Source organism: Channa argus, chromosome 1 (genome assembly GCF_033026475.1).
Source record: "Channa argus isolate prfri chromosome 1, Channa argus male v1.0, whole genome shotgun sequence".
In the NCBI taxonomy this organism is placed as follows: domain Eukaryota; kingdom Metazoa; phylum Chordata; class Actinopteri; order Anabantiformes; family Channidae; genus Channa; species Channa argus.
In genome coordinates, this window is record NC_090197.1 from 38,307,257 (window position 1) to 38,334,247 (window position 26,991).

At 37.8% G+C, this 26,991-nt stretch overlaps 1 protein-coding gene across 1 annotated transcript in view; it reads right to left on the reverse strand.

Annotated features, from left to right (window-relative positions):
* Positions 1 to 26,991, reverse strand: part of LOC137134200 (protocadherin-15-like) — a 183,957-nt gene that overhangs the window by 77,593 nt on the left and 79,373 nt on the right. The window contains exons 6-14 of the mRNA XM_067518787.1: positions 16,893 to 17,050; positions 14,675 to 14,830; positions 13,411 to 13,530; positions 13,185 to 13,295; positions 10,998 to 11,168; positions 7,583 to 7,691; positions 7,307 to 7,419; positions 4,101 to 4,307; positions 2,056 to 2,190 (exon numbers count right to left, since the gene is read on the reverse strand). Of these exons, the coding sequence (XP_067374888.1) occupies positions 2,056 to 2,190; positions 4,101 to 4,307; positions 7,307 to 7,419; positions 7,583 to 7,691; positions 10,998 to 11,168; positions 13,185 to 13,295; positions 13,411 to 13,530; positions 14,675 to 14,830; positions 16,893 to 17,050 (1,280 nt within the window). The remainder of the gene's footprint in view (positions 1 to 2,055; positions 2,191 to 4,100; positions 4,308 to 7,306; positions 7,420 to 7,582; positions 7,692 to 10,997; positions 11,169 to 13,184; positions 13,296 to 13,410; positions 13,531 to 14,674; positions 14,831 to 16,892; positions 17,051 to 26,991) is intronic.

Genomic DNA, 26,991 nt, shown 5'->3' on the forward strand with positions numbered 1-26,991 from the left:
ATTCTAGACGGAAATGGATGCGGAGAACATTTCAGAGAGATCGACCTTCAGCAGCAGAGTTGTCTAAGAAAACGGCATTTGGCCCATACATCTGATTCTAAAACAGCTGAGAAGACCATGCAAATCTAAAAATGCACTGTATTTAACCGCAGCAAAACAGAGGCAAGCTGTTAGTTTTCATTGTAATGTGTAGTCAGAACGGATCCTAAGCTTTAAAGCTTTTATAGCATTTATACAGAAGACATACAAACAGCATCTCAGATTCTCACACTCTGAGACTCTATACCAGGAAAAAAATAAACAACAAACCTGTGCAGACAAAAAAAACGGTCAAGTCTTTACACGTGCCAGAAACACACCGTACATTCTTAAACTGCTGATGCCCAAAGCACGTCTACCAACCAAAACACACCCAGTATTACATCAGAACCTACAGTGAACCGAATCATCCGTGTTCAGAAACTCTTGCGCTCTCCAGGGAACTGCTCCCACAGAGCTCACTGTTAAAGCTACTGCTCTCTAATCCAAAAGGAAAACCCCAGGATGGAAGGCCCCACTCTAACTCCCAAGCTGCTACCATTCTCCTCTGTGCGGCACCAAAACAAATGAAGTTTGATGAACCAGAATGCAGATATCAGTGTACTCTTAGAGCTGTAAAACTGAAACTAAAATACTCTAAATGTTAAAAATACTATATCCACATTAATAAATACTCAATGTAGTTTAGTTTCTTTAAACCAAGAGTTTGGATATAAATGAATCTCCCTGACTTCCCTGGCCAGAGTGGAAGGAGAAGCTTGATACCACTCTCATGTATGTTTGCTAAAACTGCAGCCCATACCACTTGTTGTTTTCACACTTTGGTTTTTGTACAGATTAAACAAACAACATAAAACATTTATTTTGGAGCTTTAGAGGTACTGATAGATGGATTTTGTTCCCTTTGGACTGAGCCAGAGTAGCAGTTTCCCCAATTTCTTCAATCATTTCACCAAACAGCTGCTGACACACAAGCGTAATATTGATCTTTTCATCCAACTCCCAACAAGAAAGTGAATAAACACATTTCCAGAAATGTCAAACTGAATTGATAAAACATACACTAGGTTTCTAAGGTAGAAAAATTAATTTTAAACTAATCAGAATGACAATTCTGTCTTGATTTTCTTTACTACTAGTATCAGTGTGGGTATAAAGGACGGTTTTATTTTCTTTTAATGTAAACAAAGGCTCTGTTGGTCTGAAATGCTCAAGGCAAGTTTCTCCTTCACATGTGATGTCAGATTTGTAAATGAGTTTCTTAATTTGCATGTGATTTACGGTGCATCCAGAAAGTATTCACACTTAAATCTTTCCGCATTTTGTTACATTACAGCCTTATTCCAAAATGGATTAAATTCATAATTTTCCTTAAAATTCTACAACAATACTTCATAATGACAATGTGAAAGAAGTTTAAAATCTTTATTTCTTTATTAAAACAAAAAAAAAATCCCATGTACATAAGTATTCGCCGTCTTTGCCACGGCCATTAAAAGTTGAGCTCCAGGTCCTGTCTGAAGGAATCTCAGACCATTCAAATAAACCTCTTTTACGTTGGTATTATGGGGTACTGTTTGTAGAATTTTAAGGAAAACAATGAATTTAATACACAACGGAATAAGGCTGTATCATAAAATGTGGAAAGATTTGTGCTGTGAATACTTTCTGGATGCACTGTATTTGCAGAGTTGTTTCTAAATGATGAATCTGTGTTGTCCAAGTGGTAAAGATTAAGGCGAGACAAGGGTCTTGTATTGTTTTTTCAATGCACATAAAGAACTGAATTATAATGAGCTTTTTGTTTGTCTTTGAATGGAAATTTGTAAAACCAAATGAACACACTGTTTGACCAGTGATAAAGATCATATTGCTCTGAAAGTGTTGCGTCAGCTTTGCATCTGGAAGTAACTCTGGATGAAGAACTAACCTGTGACTTTTTTAATGTACACAGAATAAGAGATGTGAGTGCATAAGTACGGTCTTGCAAAAAGCCACACTGAGTTTGAGGCCTACCGTGAAAGTATAGGAAATCTGCTTCTCCCGGTCCACAGGTCTGAGGAGGCTCAGGTAGCGGATTATCCCGGTGGGGGTCAGTCTGAATATGGCAGTGTAGTCATTCAAGGTAATCGTCACCATGGGGTCTTTCGTCTTCCAACGGAAAGACACACAAAAAGAAGCACGTTACCATGGCAATATGAGTGTTTCATCATTTTTTTCCCAAGGCCACAGCTGTGGGGCTGAGAAAACCTATCAAAGTGTACATTTTGATCTGCCAAAGAGTTGAAAAAGTAATCTGCTGGCTCTTCTGTGTTGAGAAATCACTGGAGGAGCTGAAGATGCAACGGGAAACCAGAGTCTTTTTAACGTGACTGTACCATTTGGAATGGAGAAATGAATTCTGTCATTAAAAACTACTGGGATTTTCAGTGCTTTGGCTGCCCAGATGCAAAAACAGTTCTTTAAAAGAGATGTTTACTAAAGATGTGTCATCACTACTGTGATTAGATTGGGTTAGCAAATACACCTGGAGTCCATCGAGTTCCACTGATGTGAGTTGTCTTCGATTTACGTCCATCAAGGAGTCCTCTTAAGAGAGTTTGGTAAACATCAAGACTGGGTGGCTTATTGATTTTGTTATCTCTGTTTCCACTCCATTTTCATTTGTTAATCTTCTCCAAAGACTGAGTAAAGGATATAGTGCAAGATGAACTTACGGTGGACGTTTTGTCTCACTGTGCCTTTTCATCCATTTAAATATATAACGGCATTGTTTCATTAAATAAATAGAATTTGAAGTGTTCTCCACTGTGTCAGATGAAACAAACATGCACCCAAACAATCAGACAGTTTGTTAATTGCGTCTGACAAATGTGTCAACACACCCTCTCCATTCATCGACAGACACAAGAATGAATGCATATAATAACAAATTCTTTTGAAGAGTGAAGTTGGTATTCAAAGGGAATAATTGCAAGTGTTGACTTAAGCGCTTGCAGAAAACAGAGGGAAAAAAAATATCCATCTGCATCTAAAGAAGGAGAACACTGCACAAAAAACACCCCAAACACACTCCCATTAGGATAGAAAAGAAAGTTTTAATTGCATCAGTTACATTAATCTACATACACACTCGTCATTACCGGAGACCTGCTCAGTTATTAATTCACCATTTATGCAAGTGTTAAGTAACAACAACAAAAAACAAAAAAACATAATTTTTGCTGATCTTAACACACTGGTGGGGTTCCAGTGTTCTCTTCTCCAAAATCCAAGTTGGTAATTGCAGAGTGAGGTTGTCTCCAGCAGTGACGAGTGCACTCAGTTTGTTTTTTAAAACATGCATGCATTAACAGTAGGGATATCCCAAGTCAATATGCAAGGTACTGGATCAAGCTTATCAAGGCTTTTTTAATAGATCAGAATTGGCGAAATAACTTCCAGCCGCTTCTGATCCATTGTTTATCGTAAAATATTGTGGTCCAAGAAAGGAAGTTCCCAAAGCCATATCTAAATGTCCAAAACACCTGGAAGCACTTTCTGATGTTTAGCATAGTGGGGGAAAAAAGGGCTTCATGATAAAGCTATTCACACCGACATGCCACAGTGACCAGAAGCAAATATTATAAGAACTTACAAAGTCTAATAAAGAGCTATTAAACCAACAAATTACTAGAGATATAAATATAGTGCTACTTTGTCGTTCAGCACGCACAGGAAAATATTAATATTGGCTTTAACTCAATCAGACATTTATCAGAGATTAAGAACAAACATCTTGATTGGGACATCCCAATAAATAGTGTGTGTGTGTGGCACTGCATCTGAAAACACCACCTTTACCTACAGGTCTAGCACCAGGAGCCAGCTACAAGAAGGGGGAAAAAATACAGCAGTTGGATGACTCATGAAAGTGTTACTTTCTGCGGGTACACAACATAGCACATGAATAAATGTGGACCTTTCATCATTATTTAATCAATACACCTGAGGTGCCTTGTGTTTGTATGCACACAAGCACAGGTGGACATGAGTAAAGTGTATTCTCCGTCTGTCTCTACCTCTTCAATGTCATTATCCAGAGCGATGATTCCCAGAGGGCTGCTGAGGTTGGCGCTGGCTGAGATAGTTGTACCCACAGGGGAGCCCTCACTCACGTAACCCTGATAGGTGGCAAACTGGAAATATGGTGCCTGGTTGTTCACATCCAGGATTTCGATATTAAGATTAGCATAGGCTGGGAGGGGGTGACCGTTGTCTTGTTCAGCCTGAAGAAAAGAAAATGGTCAGTCTCTCTACATTTACACCACAACACAATAGTAAAAACCAGTCTGCTGGAAATTCATTAATGAAAACTAATAATGAGAACATGCTGGGAACAACGCACTCGAGAGTTATGCTGCCCCTTTGCAGGCACGGGGTCGACAGAAAGGCGCAATTTCTCTGAGTGTCATTTTAATTACAAAAAAAGCTACCCTGACTAAATGTAATCAGGGGTCCACTTAGAATTAGGCCTTAGTAATTACCAAGGCACTTAACACAAATACCATCATTTGTAGGGGGTAGACAGTAATTAGTGGCTGTTGCGGTTTCATCAAATGAGTGACCAATAAAGGCAGGAGGCTCAATGGACATATTACCAATTGGGCCGGTGCCAAAATCAACCAATGAACTAGTAAACAATTGTACTAGCAGGTGTTTCCAGTTTGGTTGGTCTTGTATGTATAAACTCACCTCAACTCAGTTCCTGTATTGTTTCTTTGTTTTACCTAAAAGCTTGAGAATGAACTCTGAACAAGCCTGACACGGTACATCGGACATGATACATGTTGCAGCACAGCATGCACATTAATCCCTTGAGCTGTTCTCCCAACAATGCATCACTCAGATAGTGATTCACCTGCTTCTAAAATCAGGTTGAATCTGTGTTGCCTACAGTAACGTGTACAAAACTGTATCACATATTCATCACAATGGAAACATTCATTCCCCTTCAATTTTACAGCATGGCTTGTAGGTGACATGGCTGCTTAGGTAAATACACTAACACAATGTGCCCAATAACCTACAAAATTTGCACTTTAACGTGGTTTATGTCTGACCAACAAAGCCAAGTGACACCAAACTTAATTAATGTGGTCTGGTCAGGCTGTCACTGCAATCTTTCCCCCGATTTCCTAAGTGTATGTCACTATTGCCTCCCACACTGGGATGATTCAGAAACATTAAGGCTTTGAAAATACAGATGGAGAGGGGGAGTGAGGCAACATCAGTTTAAGCCATGACCAGGAACAAATTCTGCACATTAGCTCGATTTCACTGGGCTTGTGTTGCAGAGTGCCGATTAAAACAAGAATATGCAAGTATTTAGACTATATTAAGGATTCTACTGCTAAATATTAACAGACAGGAGCCAAAAAAAAACATTTTGGTCTATTGTCTTGTGTGTAAACTTTAGATTGCAGACTCCTTTTAGACACTTTTTCAGGTTTGGCCCAGCTAGCTTCTTTTCACTGCAGCTGAGGTTTACACATGCTTTTTTGTCATCACAATGTTATGCCAGACTACCTCTCCCGAACATCTTCCCTTTTCCCTTATCAGTTATAATAAAGAACACCAACAGTGTCCTGACCCAGAGATCCAATCTCCCTCAGACACCTGAGGGAAAAGTGCTGTTACTGACAGACAAAGTGTGCGTGTGTGTGCCAGGATGTTCTCTCGTTTTCTCTACATTCGCACACGCATTTTTGTCTGAGAATAAAAAGTGTAGGATTACATTGTTCTCTGGTGATTTAGCTCTTTAGTGGTGTCCCTATTTCCGGGTGGCAGTGCTAAATGACCTACGCGCCACTGCTACAACGCACAGGCCTGCCGGAGATTCACTGCTATCAGAAAGTCACTGTTTATCCCTCAGTCTTGATAATCCCTTACTGACTACATCATCTTTAATGTGTCAAAGTGTCTCTATCTGTTTTCTACTTCCTATACAGACTATTTCTCTTCATCTTCATCTGCCTTCATTATCTGTCTTCATTTCGTCCTTGTCATTTTGGTTGAAATGGCATCATCAAGGCCAGTGATGACTTTGCAGCAACAACAACAGATGTGTTGTCTAAAATATGCTAGAAATGCTGCAGCTTATTCCACCTTTGGCTTTATTTTCCCCCTGAAGCATTAGCCATGTACACCAGATTCTGTGCTGCTTCAAAAAACTCTCAGTATACCAAAGTCTAATTCTCACTTTCCTACCCCTCTGAGTCCCAAAGCAATGGTTCCTCCTTCTCTTTATGACTAGGGTAGATAAGGCTCCTAGCATCCTCCATGCGCACACACACACACACACTTCTATCTACCTTGGTCTTTTCCTGTTCCCCCTTTGAACTTTTCCCCATCCTCTAGCGATTCACAATTCTCTTCAAGACATGCAAAATGCCTCTCATGTGATCAATCTCCCCTCTCCCTCTTGTAGAACTCACCTCTTCCGCTCATCTCTTTGCTTCCTGGCTCTACCAGTAAACAGCAGGTTACACAGTGCTCAGAGGTGTCTAGAGGTTAGTGATGGGTGGATGGAAAGTTCATCTGCTCTGCTGCTCTGCACCAGCAGCACTGAGGCAATACCTGACTCTGCTCTAAATTAAGATTCATGAGCGTGCAGCAGCCTATCCTCCTCCGAAGTCCATAAATCATAATGTCTTTTTCAACCCCATCTCCAAAACAGCTAAAGATAAGGTTAATGGCCTTCAGGACTGAGGTTATCTAGGTGGAGCAGCTATGAGTGCATGTTAAAGTGTAACTCATGAGTTAAACATGATGTGGCACAGGTACATTAAAACAAAGTGACAGTATGTAAGTTTAGTAGCAGCCATGTTTGCCTAACACGGAGTCAGAGAGCTGTTATTTTATTTTGGTCTGAACCCTGATAACGATAATCAGGATTCATCACATGCACTAGATGTTTTGAAATATTTGTAATTTATGTGTGTTTTGCATTTTCCACCACCCCTGCAGTACTACGCCATATGTTAGTTAACAGCAGCAATAGATTATTGTCATGTTAGATAGCTGTAATTCCTTACAGCAGTTTAGTGGTTCACTTTTGTTCTGACTGCTCATAGTGTGCCTTTACTGTATATTACACTGCACAGAAGGTTTAATTAATCATCACACTGTAAACCATGTCATCAGCATTAATAATTTCATATAGCCTTAACTAAAATAAACCTTTTTACAATCGAAACATCAAGTCAAACAGAATTTTAATGCTTACCTTAATGATGAGTGTAAACCTGTCATACAAGTCCCTGCTGATAGGTTTCAGAACACGCAGCTCTGCAGTGATTGGGTTCAAGGAGAAAAACTCTGTATATGTTTCTGGATGACCTGGAAAAAAAAAAAAAAAAAAACATTCACAGATGTGGATTCAGTGCATTTTATGGTACCATCCAGCATCTCAGAATAGAGACTCCAAGTCAAATCACAACATATCGATTAAACCAAAGAACATGAAATATGTCAAATCAATGAGAATATGTAATGAACGTACCAACCAGGATGTAATATAGAATGCCAGGTCTGTCTGATGGAGGCTGTATGTTTTCGTCCATGTCCACAGCTCGAATTGGAGGTGTCACATTCAGCGGGTTCAGTTTGATCTGCAACAGGGGTTGGAGAGTCAACACGGCAAGACAAGAATAAATGTTCTTTAGTTGTAGCCAGCTGTTACAGATATTGGCCGTAAAAGTAGGTTTCAGTGGATCCTTATGCAAAGACAAGAAATCTAGTGCCTTATGAAACAGGACTTTCACTATAAAGGATATTATCTGTCCTGGAAACATTTTATGAGCAATATATTTGTGTTTTGGCTGATCTGAAGTCATATGAATTTTTTATAGTTGCTGCTGCTCATCCAGATAAAAACAGCACTGTCCAGAGAAGTCTCCCCCTGCCCCATTAAACTGTTTGCTGTTTTTAGGTGGGGGGGGGGGGAATGGGTGTTTCCGTGCCATCCTGTGGGCTATACTTGCCCCTCTGGAAGATGCAATTATTTGACCCTCTGTGTCATGAGTAACTTCCTCACTTGGGTATATTCCAAAAAAGCTGAACTTTTAAAGGAACAAAAATATTTTGATGCCGATTTACACTAAATTCCTGATGTTGGCCAGCGCTCACCTAAGGACACATAAATTACAGTAAAGTTATTAGGGTACTTAATAAGCCAGTGATATTAGATCTATTTCTCATTAGCATTCTTCTAAATACATCTAATAGAGCCGCACATCAAGGATAATCTGTTTGTGGTGCTGTAGGCTACTTTTCCTGCTCATGCATACTCAGATATTATCAGCACTAATTACCCAACTCTACCTCTACACTTTTGCACCAACATATGGCTAAGTGGAAATATGTCTAGCACATCAGATTTAAGAACACCTCTCATCCAAAATACCGCCATATGCTTGATACAATTTGTGAGAGTATGCTAAGAGGCCTATAGTAAAACTCCCTTTGCATAGATGGGCACATGGCTAACAGCTCTCTGGCAGGAAGAATCCCTCCTTGAGGAGACATATTTATATCCCTCAGCTCTGGAGTAATCCTTACAGTCCTCCCCAGCCAGCCCTCTCACTTTTACAATGTCTGGAGGTGCACTAAATCAAATCCCCCTAGCTCTGCACAATGATGATTAGCTGTAATACCCTCCTCCAGCAGTCATTATCCAGGGACTCCAGAGCCCACATTATATCCCCCCAGGGCAAAAAATAAATACAGATCAACTTAATAATTCCTGTCTAGCCATTGTGATTAATTACAATACACTCATCAATTATGGGTAGACAAATCTCCCCATAGATTTGATAGCATAATGGTTTCACTGCAGAATGAAGGAAATTCAGATACAAGCTAAAACTGACTCAACATTACAAAGGCGTTTTTGAAATTCTGTTAAAAGATTAAACTGTTTAAACAAAAAGTAAATGTTGACACAAAGACTTAATATTGGAAAATAAACTCAAAATGTATATATATGAGACTAGTACTGCAAGTGTGAATGTTGTTTATATATAACCAAGGGAAAATGTAACATTACAGTACGATCAGACATAATTGGTCTAGAGGGGAGGATGGGGTGGGATAAATCCAGGCAGTGCTCGAGTGGGGGGAAAGACGGAGAGACAACATTTTCACAAAGTGATGGAAAAGCTTTGGTTTGTGTAGCGGTTAGTCCCAGGTCCCGCATACTTAGCAGTCTGCAAACCTTTTATCATGAATTATACATTACATGGGCAAACTCTGAAAAAAAGGTCTGGACAAACAACTGCGACTACAGCTGCTCTGCCTCACCCTCAGCCACACATACATGCACGGGAAGTTTCTGCACATACCTCTACTGTACATGTACTTTCAGGTACTTACATTTCTAATTCCTTTTTATATGCCTCAAACTATAACTTTTGCTCAACCAATCTACAGTTTATACCGGTCTATTGTGTCTTTATCACAGTGTTGTTTAGTTCAGATCAGTTCTAAGTCCATCTTTGAAACACCCCATTACACCTAAGCCATACTTAAAACAGTTTTTTCCCAACACTATTAGACAGCTATGTGTCTTCTTATGTGTCATCTTATAATTTCCACGCATTTCAAATGTTAGGCGGTAATAAAACTAAATATTGGTCTGCCAACCTACAATCAATATCTTTGCATTAATTTGTCCTATCAATTTTACTGATTAGAAAAACTTAAATACCTTGACATTACAATTATTACAGTGTCTCCCATTAGCCACATACACTGCATAAATTTGAGGGAAAGCAAGAAAATATTCACACTGGCAGCATTTTAGCCAGTAGAAGGCTGAAAACACAGTCCAGCATATTCACACTTCGAAGTTTCTAATTTACACATTTTGTATCGTCTTTGGACGGCTGAACACTCAGACCAGGGTCCTTGAGGAGACCCATGTTATGACAGTTAAAACACCCCAGGCTCCACACAAAAAAGGAGGGATATTGAGACTCAAAGCCACGGACTTCCAGCTCAGAGCACATAAGACTGGTGGTAACAGTCCAGGGAAGCGGTCAGTAAATCCAATCAAATCATTCCAGTGCAGTCCAATCCAATTCCACACAGTTCAGTCCAATCCAGTAAAGTCTAGACTGCAGGTAAGGGCCATGTTATATGGAAACTCTAAACACAAACTGTCAAGATCAACTTTTCACACAAATGAAAAGTTACAAACATGTTTAGAATTAGGGGATGTTCGTATCAGCAGTTCCTTGACAACTGAGCAAACTCTATCTGCTGATCAAGATCATGTGACACAGGTACAATCTAGTAGAATTGCTACTGTAGATGGACTAGTAGGGTGTATTTGTGAGCCTTCTCTAAATAATTCAGATCATTTGAATTCTATTAAATTTGTTCAGTTTTGTCCATTCAAATAATTATTTCATCCAAATAAATACACAGTGGATATGGCTTTCTAAGAAAAGAGATCAACTGTATAGTTTAATATAATTGTTATTGATGCAACACTCTGTATCTCGGACCATCTCTTATTCTCAGCTGCCATGCTATCTGACTCTCTCTCTCTAGCTTCTATCAACTCCACCAGTGTTCAGCTGTCATCACAGGTCAGTTCAGCCTTTGGCTCTAATTGCTGGCCCAACAGGCCAGAAAATGCACCTGGAATTGCCATGTTACAAGAAAAATAGCTAAGCTTACTCTGCATCCAGGGAGCAAAAACAAGACATAAGCAGACAAATGGTCTATTTAAGTGGTGTGGAAAAGCATAACATTTTAACAAGATGCACACATTCACACTAGCACAAATGCATTATATGTCTAATTGACATGACAACCTGTGTGTGTAAGAATAAAAATATGCACTTATGATTAATACAAAGAATTCTGCTAAGATGACCATGTGTTTGCACTTGTGTCTGCTTGGTTCTTACCGGATCAATCAATTCAGGAATGGCAACAAAATACGTGATGGGCCTGCAGTTGTTGGTGTTGTTCACTAAAACACAGGGGAGGAACATAGGTCCCAGGTCGTCTCCATCCAGTACATCCACAGTCAACGTTGTAGTAGCAGTTCTTCTGTTGGGGAGATATTGAGCACGGTCCTGGAAAATAAGCAAATGATTTTAATCTTTCTTCAAACTACCAAGCCATTTTTCGCATTGTACACTGGGGCTATACAGCACTCAGGCCTAAATCAATATAACATGTGAAAACCATAACAGATCTCTGCAGCTGTTCTTCAGCATATATTATACAGTGGAGGCCATTCCGGAAGCTCAGAGTCATGCATTAATTCTGTTTTGTAGTTCATTTGTTTGGCTGCAAGAAGTATTTGGAACACAATTTTATTATTGTGTAGTACAATATTACTGAAATATTTTCTGCATTAAAACAATGACTTAATACAGTGCATTAATACAATGAATCTAAGTGAATTTTAAACATGCTTTTAGCACAACAGTTGCATATTCCTATCTTAGTGCAATAATGCCTAATTTACATTTTAAAAAGCATTATATTTGAATCATTTAGCTGGCTGCTTTACTTTGTATATATGACTGCATAATAAATGCATGTCATTGTCAGAGACTCTATAATCTACTGTGGATCACACATAAAAATGTTCCTACTTGTCCATGTGAATGTAAGAGATGTAAAGGTTCGAAACAGTACTACTTCTCTAGTGTACATTCTACTAAACATTGTCTACTTGGGGAAACCATTCTTGAAAATATACATTTACAGAAGACATCCCTTGTGGCACTGATACTTCCCTTACTTCGCTACCCTGAGAAGTGAGCAGCACAAGACCTTAAAAGATCGCTGTTGTCAGAGTAGCTGAACTCTTGACACAAGCAGCAAAGAGTTCTAGTAAATACCATGTCTCCTTTCTTTCTCTACTCTGCAAGAATGAAATAAAATCTCCCTGGAGGACCCCTTGCTCGGCCAAAGGGTTAAGTCTATTGCTCCTTTCATGGAACAAACAGAGAAAAAATGAGGAGAGTTGTCTATAACATGCTGTCTCATGCATACCTCTTATTAAATTATATAACAGAGTGTGATCTAAACCCCCACTTGTTCAGGTAAGTGATTGTGTAATCAGTGATTGTCATGCGATTCTAAAGTCATAATAACTGTATCTCGTCATAATAAATAAAGGTCTGGATTATAAAACTTGTAGCCCTCAAATTGTAAAGCCTTAAAATATCTCTCCATACAGGAATGAGAAACTCAGTTTGGTTGTTTGCATGAAGTAAAATTCTTGTCCAGTGGTTTTTTGGTGTCCCTTTGTCAACAGGCATTTGCTGCCTAATGACTAAAGGTAGGAACCACAGAAATAGCATACAAATACCTTCATGTAAAATACTGCTATAATGGCATCATTAGGATTACTTGTTTAAAATATTTTCTCAGTCATGAGAGCATGAAGAAAACTGACTTCCCTCAAGCAGAAATTCTTAATTAAATCAAGTCTGAAAAGCAAAACTGCTCTAGTACATACAGTAGCGCTTGCAAACTGGTATCTCACAACTGTCTCATACACAGCTTTAATCCACTCCACTAAAGAAAAAAGTGAATTGAAATTAAATTTAGGAAGCCTAATCCTTTTACTAAATTAGTTCAATGCAAATGAACCTACTTGTTTAACAGTGATGTCCTTATATTGACTGCTAATTGAGAGATCTAAAATTAATTATAGGTAATATGTCAAAAAGAAAAAGAATCTCTCATCATTAATACAACTGTAAATGAAAATAATGCAAAATGTCAATCCCGTATTATTAAAAAAATATAATATAAGGAAGTCTAAGCACCATACTGACTGTTGTCAAAACATCCACACTGTCAAAACAGTCTTACTTTCTTAAACTAAACAAAAAAAGGAGCCAAAAAAAGAAAAAAAGGAGCCAGTTCCACATTACAAATGAAACCTTGTGAACATAGTGAATAGAGGTCATCTTAGTGGCAGTAAGAGTTCTTTACCCACAAGATCAACACTTCTGAATTCGACAGCAGCAGGTTAACAATAATCTGGGTTTATTGAAAATCAGTTGATCTTGAGACTTGCTGGTCTTAACATGTGCAATTAATATTGATTGTGCAGAGTATACACTTACACTGGCTTGGACCAAAACCAGGTAGCGTCTTCCCTCCTCATAGTTTAGCCTCTCTGCCAGAGTAATGTATCCTGAAAGGGTGTTTGCAACTCTCACTGTTCTGTTCGACATCTGAAAGAGAGAATGAGTTGACATCATAAGACAGAAAGAAAGGTGGACGTGAGCAGTGTGTCCTGGCTCTTATAGAAATGTACAATGGTGCAGATGGCGTGACTTGTCTGTATACCCGGTCATTGGGGTTGTAAATGATGCTGTATTCTACAAGTCCATTAGGCCCATCGTCAATGTCCGTTGCTCCATTATTTCCTAAGAAGCCAGTGAAGATGGTAGTCCCGACTGGTGTAAGCTGCAGGAAAATATGAGTGACAATTAAAAAACTCAACAGCTCAAAAAGCCATGTGTGACTACTGCCTCTGTTAGAGAGTTCATGCATTTAACTCTTACTGTTGCTCTCTCTCTCTCTCTCTCTCTCTCTCTCTCTCTCTCTCTCTCTCTATATATATATATATATATATATATATTTATGTAAAAAAGGGAAAAATGTTGCAGTCAGCAGCGGTTTGACCCTATAGTGCTGGCAAAATAACAAAAAGTAAGTATGAGATCTCTTGCTGTTCCCCTGAGCCCTCAGCAAAGTCCACAGGACCAGGAAGTGGGCAGGAGAGCTTGTTCAGGGGGAGAGGTTGACAGCAATGTAAAATGACTCACTATACTGTTAGGCAGCTACAATGGCTACAATAACACAGTGTGACAGGAATTTTTAACATGCAGTACAGACAAGGTGTGAACAACAGAAACATAAGTTGTGGCTGCAGTGGCCTCGGCAGGGAATTACCTAACCTATTAATCCGAATTTCGAAACACATAATTGTAAAGTCAAAAGATTTAGTGACTTCAGGCTTGAAAGTTTGCAGCTTTGATTTGGAGGGGGAAATGTTCAGTCTTCCAATGATCATTAGATGTAGTGTATATAAATGTAAAGCATGCTGCAATTAAATTCCCAAATGCTCTACTGACCTCTCAGCTTGCATATATATGTACATTATGTGTCACTTGTAAAAAAAAAAAATGAGGACAAGAACATTTATTTTAACTCTTATACTGTTAAGGGAAATGAGCCTTTAGTGCACTAAAAAAGTTCTTCTTACAGTTATTTGACACTTCAGGATAATTTGACATTCTATGTACAACTGTCGGCTCAGACGCAATCCTACTATCTGTGGGATTTGAAAATGTCCGACTTTGGTGACCCCCACAGTGTTGTAAGAAAACAGATTTCCGTGACAGACAGCAGTGCCTGAAAATGATGCCATCCTTTGTGAATCCAAATCAGAGACTGAATCCAACGGAAGCTAGCGCCTAAGCTGCACCAACTTTTACTGAGCTTGACCAAAACAATGGAGATGTAATGCAGATAATCTGACGGATGTTGCAATCCACATCACAATTCTGTACATAAGTGACTATGTTACGAAATCCTGCTCTCTTACCTCGTTCACAGCAACATAATAACGTGGCTGCTGAAAGCGAGGACTGTTGTCATTTTTGTCCCTTACAACAATCCGCACCTCGTGGGAAATGATTGTACCAACCCGCAGATTTTTGCACTGGACCTTAACCACAATGGTGAGGATGGAGTTTGGGGGCTGACAAGGAGAAGAAAAAAACAAACAAACAACAACAACAACAAAAAACAGACATGTTACCAAGAATTAGAAGTTGTTTATTTTCTTATTGCCGCCTTTCCCAACAAACTGTCATGCAGCTGACTAAAGTCATAATAAAGTTACTATAAAACTTTTACAGAACATTACTTTTTTGTGATACCATATAACATTTTGTGATAAATTAGAGCTTTAACCTTGAGTGCAAATAATTAACACAAATGATAATTAAAGCAATAAAAGGAGGTGGATAAATCTAGGCAAAATGTCTATTTACAGGCTAAAAAACAATTACTCAAAGTATCATTTTTCTTGGTGAACAATACCCATATCAATACAGCTGACATTAGGTTCATCCAGATTCATCTATGCATGACAAAAAACAGTGATACTCCACCACAACTGCTGTTCAGTCTGGGTGATTATGATGCCCACATTATTCTGGTATAATCAAATCATGACTATTGTTATTTTACCTTGAGCTGGCCTGTGAAGCTTAATTTGTCCTTTTTGAATATTACATGTTATGGACAATACAATTCCTTTTGAAAATGAACAAAGTTATAATCTACTACAGAATTTAAAGGATAATACTTACACAGCCTCTGCTTTTGATTTGACGTATTGTTCAAAATATTCAATAAATTCATGCACATTATCACAGAAGTCTGTTTAATTTACAGTAAACATTGTCCTCTTTTCCACAAATGAGCGCACACAAGAGAAGCCATACATTCACAAATGATGAAAACTACATTTATTTTACAAAGGCAATTCCATAAAAGTTTGGACGAAATTGAAATTGTAAATAAAAACAAAATGCAATGATTTGCATTTTGATCTCATCAACCCATATTTTTTTCACAAAAGAACATAAACAACATATCAGATGTTGAAACTGAAACATTTTACCATTTCATGGAAAATATTAGCTCATTTTGAATTTCATGGCAGCAACACATGTAAAAAAAACAGGAACAGGTCAAGAACAAATGATCAAGTTGTGAAACTAATTAGGTTAATTTGCAACAGGTCAGTATCAGAGCCTCTCGAATGTAAATATGGGCAGATATTCAAAAATCTGTGAAAAACTGCATCTAAAAATTGTGGAACAATATCAGAAAAATGTTCCTCAATGTAAAATAGCGAAAACTTTGAAGATCTCACAATCTACGGTATAATATATCAATTTCGCAGAATCACGAGGAATGTCTGTGCGCAAGGGACAAGCCCGAAGGTCAAAACTGGATGCAGTGCCCTCAGGATGATCTGCATTAAAAACAGACATGACCCTCTATTTGACATCACTGTATAGGCTCCGGAACACTTCTGTGGTCAGATGAAATGATCCGGAAATGCCGCCATGTTCTCTGTGCCAAATCTCATTTAAAATTGCCTGGGGCAAAAATGGAAGACTGTTCTTCGGTCAGATTAATCAGAATTTGAAATTCTTTTTCGGAAACCGTGGATGCCGTGTCCTGCGAACTAAAGTGGAGAGGGACCATCCAGCTTGTTATCGGCGGACAGTTCACAAGCCTGCATCTCTGATGGTATGGGGCTGCATTAGTGCCAATGGCATGGGCAGCTTGTTAAAAAGTACATAGTGTCATAATCTGGCCCTTGGTTCCTGCCTTTTATTTTATAGCCCCTTTTTCCCTGCTTCCTGTTCCTAGTCCTTTTCTCTAGCTTTAATTCTAGTTATCACTCATTTTTGTTTGCACCTGTTTCCCTCAATATTTAGGTCCAGCTTTCCCCACAGTTCCCTGCCAAATCCTCATCTCACTCCCTAGTATACATGGTAAACATCACCCTGTTCCAACTTCTAATGTGTGGCTGCCATCAAATTGCATGAAATTGTAAAAGTGAATTATTTTTATGTTCTATTGTGAATAAACAATGGGGTGATTCAATTTGCAAATCACTGTGAGATGTATTTATGTTTTACACAACGTCCCAGCTTTTTTGGAATTGGGGTTGTAAAACACATAGTACAAATATAACTTTTCTTTTATGGATTTCTGAATAAAGACAATCCTCTACTCACGTCTCTGTCCAGAACACGCCCAGTGCTGTTGAGGTAGAGCCTCTGTTGTGCTGGTTCCAGTATCACCCAGTAGTCATAGTTCTCCAACGTCAGCAAGATGGTTCTGCCGGGGTCTACTGCTCTGCCATATATCTGCATGTTTTCCACCAAAACTGTACCTGTGAAAGCAGATGAATTTCCCTTAAAGGAAAGAATACTGAGTGTAAACCCACTGGATGAGGACAGTCCAATAAAAAGACAAAAAGACCGCAGTTTGGTTGAATGGTGTTCCTGTGGACTATGCTTTTATTTTTCTTACAGTCGAGCAAAACCGAGTACAAATTTTTTATCAACACAATATTTCTTTAATGCACAATCGATTAAAAATGTTTCTTGATTATAATTTTTTTTTTTAATTGACTGTGACCATTGATAATATTGACCTTGACCAGTTTTGTTACATCCAATGATGAAAGAACACTTGTACTAGCTGAATATCGATTTAGGGTTTAGTTTGCATCCCCCTACATGACATGATTTTACTGTAATCAGATGCAAACTTTACACTAGACCTGACAAAACACCATTGCAAATTTTACTCTTTATGCCATTATAAAATAAGGGGGTACTATCTTTTGCATGACTCTCTGCATACAGTTTAGCCAGAAAAAAATTTCCAAGGCCTGTTAAATTCTAGGGATTGTACGACTCCTAAGGGACCTAATTTTTGCAATTCCGATATAATTTGTGGTTCACTATAATTAATTGTAGGAGGGGTAGTGCCCAGGTGTTTAGTTTAGATCAAAAAGGAACTTGTTTAAAAAAATGATTTAACTTCTCTCTTAGCTAAACAAAAGTGCACTTTACTGGAAATGTTTCCTTGAGAATATAAGAGCCACTGAAAAGCTATTAATGGAATAGTACTGTATGTACTAGTTTTAATGGAAGCATCAAGTTATTTTCATGACTTTTACCAAAACGTCATTAGTCAGAATTATGCCGAGGGTAACCACTCACCTTTTGGCTTTACACCAATCAAATCACAGCATGTTATAAACATAACAGTTAGCTTTTTTGTATCGATATCACATTTAGCAGGATTAGGAAGTGCAGGTATAGAGACTGGAGATGTGGAGTTTTTGGTGATTAAAAAAAACAAACAAACAAACAAACAAAAACACATTTTAAATTAAATCTGATGGCAGGTAATACAAAAAAAAAAATAGAGCTTTGTATGTCGAGAAAATAAAATTCGGGATTCAGACTTAAAGTGAGGAAAATTAGGCCTTTATGGAGTGGCTAGCTGGCAGCTAAACTTCAGCGGATGTTTTACTAATGCTCTGCTAATGCTCCAATCCATGGACTAAATTAATAATTACTTGGCCAACCAGTCATGGACAATTCAGAGGAATAGTAAATCATGTCACATACGGTAGATTGTTCTGTGAGACTAAAGCTTTTTGGATGTGTCACGATCAACCAGGCTTTAGAACTGGCAAGAAATTAGTGTTTCAAACATTTAGACTACTAATAATCTTTATGACACAAACGTCTCCTGACTGTGTTTGTGGATGAATGTTCCTTTTACAAACAATTCAATCTGTATAGTGGATTTAGTGGTTGGGTATTTACAACCCCATAAAATTTGGGGAGATGTGGAAACGTAAATAAAAACAGAATGCAATGATTTGCAAATCTAATCAAAATATTAGCTCATTTTGAATTTGATGGCAGCAACAGCTCTCAAAAAAGTGGGAAGAGGGGCAACAAAAGGTTGGAAAAGTAATTGTCACAAATCAAGAACAAATTGAGGTACATTTAACTAATTAGGTTAACTGGCAACAGGCCAGTAACAGAAGCATTTCAGAGAGGCGAAGCCTCCTTAATGTAAAGACCAATCTGTGACAAACTGCGCCAAAAAACTGTGGAACAATTTCCGAAAAATGTTCCTTAACATAAAATTGCAAAGACTTTGAAGATCCCACCATCTACAGTATATAATATCACAAAAAGATTCAGAGAATCAGCAGAAATCTTAAGGCCAAAGGTCAAAACTGGATGCATGTGATCTTTGGGCCCTCAGGCAGCACTGCATTAAAAAAAGGCACGAGGTCTCTACTGGACAAAACTGCAGTGGCTCAGGAACATGATCCAGAAATGCTGCCGTGTTCTCTGCGCCAAAGCTCATTTAAAATTCTCGAGGCAATATGGAAAACTGTTCTTTGGTCAGATGAATTAAAATGAAGAGAACAGCAACTGGTCTCTTCATTTCCCAGATGTTTACAGATCGTTGTTAAAAGATGAGGGGATACTACACAACGGTAAACATCACCCTCTTCCATCTCTTTGGAGATGTGTTGCTGCCTTCAAATTAACAATGAGCTAATCTTTTCCACGAAATGTATCAGTTTCAACATCTGATATGTTGTTTATCTTCTACTGTAAATAAAATAAGAGTTGATGAGATTTGCATATTATTGCATTCTGTATTTATTATGTAGTTTTAAACATCGTCCCAACTTTTTTTGGAATTGGGGTTGTATTGTGCTGTTGGGTGTACAGATGTAGAAATGCATACGTTAATGTTTATGTGTGTGGACTGTAGGATGTGACAGCTAAATAACAGGCATGTGCATTTCCTGCATCTGAATGATACATTTTTGTCCAGAGTAACGCCCAGTGTTGTACCAGCTCATTATGTACACTGCATTGCCTGTTAAATCAAAAGATGAGAGATCATGTCTCCTGTGGCTTCCTCAAAAAAATTCCCCATTCCCTGCTAATAATCTTCAAGAAATTCAAACCATTCAACACAGCGAAGAAATGCAGAAACTGGAACAACTATATAATAGGTTGAAATTTAAATAACTGAGATGAGCAGTAAAAATATAACACTGCAACTAATACAGTGTTAGCAGCTATTGTTATTTCCATTTGATCCCAAGTCCATCTGGTTACTATGTTAGCATTTTTAGAGCCACGTGTGACCACACAGTATTACTGGAAATGCCAGTGGGATAAGAGAGATGACACTGACCCAGAAACCTAGGTAAACATACAGTGTGTATAGAGAAGAATCACCACCTTTGGATACTTTATTTTTTTTTTAAACAACATCCTCGATTTTATTGAGCTTTAAGTTTTTTTTTACAAAAATAATACTAAAAAAGACTCTTCTGTCAAAGTAAAACCAGATCAACATTCAACCATTGAATTTATCTAAAACATTTAGTTTATCAGGGGCTGTCTGTGGTGTTTTAGGAGGATTTGGATTAATATTCAAATAATTAATTCTAGTCACATTTCTTTTATTAACGGAAAGGAATGATACCAAATCCCTGTTGTAGCTCTGTCAAATTGAAAGCGCTTTCAATTGCAATGAATCTTTACAAATGATAGAGTATCTGTACGTTTGGATCACATGATGGACTGAGAACACAGTACATAATGAATCGTCTGTGAAGCAGAGACAGACACCCTTGCTGATAACAATGACTGTTCTTCTGACCAGGACAAATAAGCACTTTAAATTTTTATCTCAAACATTTTTGCAGGAAAGAACATGAGCAGAAATTGAGTGAATCTTGGGACACATTTGCAATGTCAACACAGGATGACAATTCATTTTTAAAAGACTGCTTTTAAGTTAGTAAACTTAAACATAAAGAGTACTTGACGTGCCTCGCCAATCTACCAGCTGTAAAACCTAAGAGGGTGGTGGTACTTTAATGGGCTTTTTAATTACCGCCCATAACATCTTGTCCTTTATCCTTTGATAAAGCAGGTTTATCCATTTTGCAGAGGCACTCAGAGCCTCAGATACTCAAGGAGCCCAGATGGAGGTGTGATGGAAGCTTCTGCACTATAATTATAATACCCACTCCGCCATTTTTATGCTACTATTAATAACCGTGCTCCCTGTTTGCTGCAGTCAGGGTTTGATGCATTTGTGTGTTGTGATCACAAGGACCTATAATTATCTGTCTCACTTGGGCTAAACTTCATCTGAAAAATGGATCTCCCAAGAATTTAATTTAAAAGTCAAAAGACCCCCCTGCTGCTAGTTCATTAATCTAAAACACTGATTTTCATAAATATATCTGCCCCAGTAACATGAGTGGTGAGCTACATCTTTTTGAAACTCTTGGGTCGTAAATTATAACGTTGATAATATTACAAGGGACGGCACAGAGAGCCTTCTTTCTTTCTCAAGTTAATTGAACTTCAGTTTTTCTGCTGTGACAGCCAAAACTCCCACTGTTTTGGGCACTTCATTTCTCCATCTCAGTCACACAGCAAAGTTGTTTTCCTCATCAATCAAGAGGATGCTAGAGACTGACAGACCTATACAAACAAGTGCTACCCAGAGTTCCACTGTGCTGTATATGCACTTTATTTCTAAATAAATAAAATCACTCTCCGTTTAGTTTAGTCACGCGTCAAAGGCTACTCTGTGTTCAGAGACAACTCTGAGCTGAGCTTCACAGTGGACAAACTCCACAGAGACCACACATGGGGCTCACCTCAATATCCATATTGCTGGCTTCGGCATCCATAGATGATGGCACCAAGTAAGTGTGGTGGCTCATTTTCATAAAAAGAGTTAGTTATGATCTAGTCCTGTACAACAAACAAAATATTTAACTAATAACTATGAATTCAAACTGTAGAAAGACGATTGTTTTTGCCAAGGGCCTAAATCAGACAATTGTACATCATTTGACTTTTCAGAAACCGAGAAGAAAAAAGATTTTATGTTCAAATGAGAGTACATGTAGAAATGCTGCTTGGGATGATGGCTTTAATTTGTTTTCTAAGAAAAGAGCTTCAGATACTGATACTTCTCTTTTGTAAGCTGTTTTTTTAACTTTAACAATGTCAGTTAGAATTGATAAAGTACGGAGACTCTCCCACACAGGTGTTCAATCTTCTCTCTTTTTTAACGCACCAGTCCAACATCTGTGGGAAAAGTTTGCAGTGACTCACAATTTCCGAGATAATTTATGTGAATTAAAGTACTAGAGAATATTGTAGCAGATCTGTTGCTGGTTTTTATTAAATGAAAACACCAGCCTGACAAGTTTCAGATGATTAAATTCCTCTGAAACTGAAAAGCTCATTAGAAGGTGATAAATGAATTACCTTGTTTTATCATCCAAAGTAGAAAATAGTGGCACTATTTCTCAGCAGACTGCATGAGCTGTTAGTGGGGGGTGTTGCCACTACAGTTGTAGAATTCTGACTCTTCAACATCACTGTGAACTGGATGTTGTACCTTACATATGTAAACGGCACAGAATTCACATGGGTTATGACCAAGCACACATATGCTGTGGCCACCGCTTATGACATGCATTACTATTAATGTTCAATCCTAAAAAACACTAAGGTCCTTATAGATGGCATAAACATAATGCATATGTGCATCATTTTAATTCCACTTTTTCTGTAAATAATAAAAAACTATGAGCTGGCACAAAAACAAGAGCATAATAACCCTATTCTTGCATAAAGAATTTCCAGTGTCTTCACAGAACAAGAGAAGGTGTTAAAGCTCCCTCACCTCCTGAATATGTCCTTTTAGGTCCTCCTCTAAATATGTGTACAGAAAGCCAATTTCATGTCTACAAAACACAATTTGTTTTTGGTTTCTGTGCCTTTAATGTGCTAGGCAGATTAAATGCTCTATCTAGCAATGCATGGGAAATTTTGCTTTCAAAATTAAAGCACTTCCTCCTCAGTTTCCAAACCCATGCAGAGTACTGCTAAGCAAAGCGGCAATACAACACAGTTGTAAACATGCATACAACATATATTTTATACAGCATTCCAACCTTTTGAAATATATAACGCATACAATCAAAACATTACTTTATACATGCTGAATTTTCATACTGATAAGACTATGAATCATCAGCCTTTTTTTCAAATATGAACTCCAAACACTGACCGGAAATTCAGGTCTGGACACACACTCTCTCACAAGAGAGTGTGTGTCCAGGTAATTAATTTAGTTTACTGTCACTGTAGTAGTTTATATGACATTCTGTGCAATGCTTGTATTCTAATCTTATAACTTCGTTGCACTGAATTACAAAAAACAGTAACTTAAAAAAAAAAAACAAAAAAAACTCAATCACACTCTGTATATCGTTCTGTACAGGTATAGAAAGTGAATAAAAGTTTATTATTGGAACAGAAAACAGTCCATGGATTCAACTTCTTTCATATGTTCTGCTTTGTATTGCACCTTTCAGTGAGTGAGAAATTTATTTTTATGGAGTCAAAAAAATATACCATATAGGGTGCATTTCTCAATAAAAACAAAATGAAAGTACATACTGATTCTGCTAAAACGACTCCAGCAGCCTGCACCTTTCTCCATGGAAGTCCTATGCAGTTATGACTGTGGAGCCTCTGCAGCTGTCAGCTGTCATAGCTGTCTGAGCAATGGTGCCTGACACGACGAAAACTATCTGTGAGCTCAGTTAGTGGTGGTGAGAGCACACTGACATGCAGTTCAATTATAAGTCTAGAGGGAGGGTATTTAACTCAGAACCCCTCACAGAGCTGTTTAACCTTCTCCTAAACTTGATGTTATGCTAAAACACAACATATGCTGAGATATTATGTAAGTTCCCTTTCCACCTGTCACATCTGATTGCTGTTCCCACATACTGACTACTCATCTCGCCCAGGCTCAGACTCTCTGAACACATACAGTGCAAACATGTGCACGAGCTGTCAAGGGACCCACTTTGCAGCCAAAATTAAAATACTGTATGTGTATTACAGGCCTTTTCAAATGAGGAAGGATGTTATATCATTGCCATCTTAGCACTCCAAAAGCTTAATAACCTCTAATTACTTTTGATATAATTTGACATGTAAAGCATCTGCCTGTTTATGAATTTTTGTCAAAGTAAACTAAAGTCAAAGGGACCAAACAAAAAGCAGCAGCTGTTCCATTCAGTAAACAGAGATCCCAAGAAGTGTTTTGATAAGCAGAGTCACAGTGGTCTCTTCCTCTAGAGCAATGTGAAGTGTTTTTTTTTTTTTTTTACCTTCTTTTCATAGTGTGTGAGGTGTTAGTCAGAAGTATGTGCATGCTGAGCTCATATAGAGCCCTGAACATGATTTTGTCAATTGCAGGCATCCTCCAGATTTGAGTTAATAACAGCAGGGGTGCTACTATCAGCCTTTTTGTATCACTTTGTTGTGCAGCTAATTATCCTCTGTGGACTGACAAAAAAATAAAAAAAATCTCAAATACAAACACTATTTCCTTACCCTCAAATCCATTTATGATCAAGATTGTACAATTGTGTAGTGATTTCAAACCATATGTTCTTTTCAAAATACATCTCTCAGGATTATACTGCACACCCTGACATTGCGACCAAGACAGGCCTTTAGATAAAAAAAGCTTGAACAAAAAAAAAAAATACTATGAGAATATGCAATGAAAAGGTGCCAGCACATACTGTACACATGCAAACATATATTTAACGTTAAATCCAGCCAAACACTTTTAACAATGCAGTGCAGCAGCACTGGTTTGCTGCCGTAACATATCTATTACCACTGGTGTATCCCTAATTCTTGTCTAGCAATAATTATATTAAAAATATAAACGGTTGCTACAGTTTAACAATCCTGAATATGAGCACAAAAAAGCCTGCTGACATCTGACGTCTCATCAACCTGTCCATAAAACTGTTATTCTGGGTTCATACAGTATTTCATTTTTGGTATAACATTTACATGATCAGCATCTTAGTTGTTATCCTGGTAATATTCGGTAAATATGACCAAGCATCGCACATTATGACTACACTGCCAACTGAGGCTGACAGACTGACATCACTACTCAGTCACATCACTGCCATGGCCAACAATATGTACAATACTTAAAGTCTAAATGTTTCAAAAACTGATATGCCATCCTAAAGCCTTGTGTGCTCACATATACAAGCATGAATACACAGAACACACATTGCAGTTAACTGAGGACAAAACGTTAGGACAGTATTTTATGTGACACCACTTACGTGCATCCTTTTAATCCCTTTTTCTTTTTACTTTTCTGTGCTCTAAATGTAGAAAGCACTGTTGGAAATGTTCTAAAGTCAACAAAACCTCCATTTATTCTGAGAATAACCAGACGACCTGCATCAGGTTGGTTTCAGAGTGCAGCTCAGTGTATTATCCTGAATGTTATGAGATATATGATGCAGCCACACTTTTTAGGGGATTATACATTTGGAGAAGAACCTGACTATCAGCGCTAGTTTGTATTGACAGCAAATCCACACCACGATACTAAAATACATTTTCTAGAGATAACTTCTAGAGATACAGGTTTTTACACAAACAAGCCTAAGTGGCAAACATATTTACAAAAAAATTAATAAATGCTAACACATAAACATAGAGACACATAAACATGCTAATTTATTTCACTGCATCTAGGACCTCAAACATTGTCCACCTACACTCCCTTACCATGTTTAAAATCTGATCAAAAGTATGAACTCTGCTCAGTTTTCAATGTAGCATTTTATGCATCCAGAATGGTTTTGCAAATAATGAACATGCTTAAACAGACCCTTTTGGGCTGGCTGCCAGTTACAGCTAATGCTACCTGTTCCCATACAGATTTTGTCTGCAACTTTGTGGTGATCTACTCTACTTGTTATTAAAGCTGGTTTTAATGAAACAAGTACTATCAGCCTTCAAAACTTTGTTTGCACCATCTGCCAGAAAAGATGGTGACAGCGAGGCAAATCCCACTCTGTAATCCCCATTCTTTGCTTAATAAACAAGCCTTAAATATCAATTTCAGTGCTCTACCAACTGTATAAACACTGCAGATACAAATTTAATAAAATAATAATAATTATAAAATGGTAGCAATGTATTTATATATTATTATAAATGTTTCAAAAATAGAATTTTTATTGAGCCCTTTGACAAAAAGAGAATGTGTGAATTTCTTTAACTTTCATAACATTCAAAATAGAACATTTATTGGGAGGTAACAGATGCCACATTGTATTCCAATTTACTGTAACTAATGTGCTAACAAATGAAACATTTATTTTATTTAGAGTCTCTAACCACATGGGCTACATTGTCAGGATGATTTCATCTCACTTAGTGTAATAGCAGTCTTCCTTTATATTGTAAGTCAGCGAAGCAAATAGGTCAAGGAAATTACTATAACAGGGAAATTGGTATAAATGCATAAAATATGTAGAATGTTTTTGTTTTGTTTCATCAGTCACAAAAGAGTGGGATATGAAATACACTTTACAGTACATGATCAAATTTACAGTACTGTATCACAGACGACTATAAGTTAAGTGATCAATACTGTCTTTAGCATATTTGTAAATCTTTATTATGATGTCACTGTGTGATGGTGAAATTATATTTACAAGGGAATCAGGTGATAGCAAAACAGAATCATGGCTGCTTTGCTGCAGAAGATTCTGTAGTGACAAAAGAAATGTACAATACAGAAATGCAGCAATAAGCAACAATCCTAAAAAGCCAGTTTTCATTTGTTATTTCTCTTCCAGGTAGATTCCAAGAAGCTGCTCTTTGGTATATAATTTAACATATACTATAATAAATTTGATCATACATTAATTTTACCAAACATCACTCTCTCTGGGTTGCTATACATACAATTTTACTTTCATTACACAAACACGCTTTGGCTATAAAACCAGCAGGACACGTTTTAAATAGCCCAGTTTGACTCAGGTAAGTGCTGTTTCAGGTTGTTCAGGAGCTGGTTGACTCAAATGCACTTCAAGCACTGTAAGTATTTCAAAACAAAAGCAAAATGTAAAAACCACCACTATTTAAATGACACAAAATGTTGGATGGAGCTGCTCCACTGATAATGACTGAAAGTCTGATTTTGTGCATTTTGTGTTAGCTTGACAGATGTCCTGGGTATTGGAACTGACTCTTTTGTTATCCTTTCAACAATTCTCTATGCAATTGTACACTGGCATGACATGGGCAAACTCATCTCTCTTGTTTCTCACTCTGGAAGCAAGTGATGACTATTCACAGATCCAACTAATACTGCTACAGAGGGCAGGAC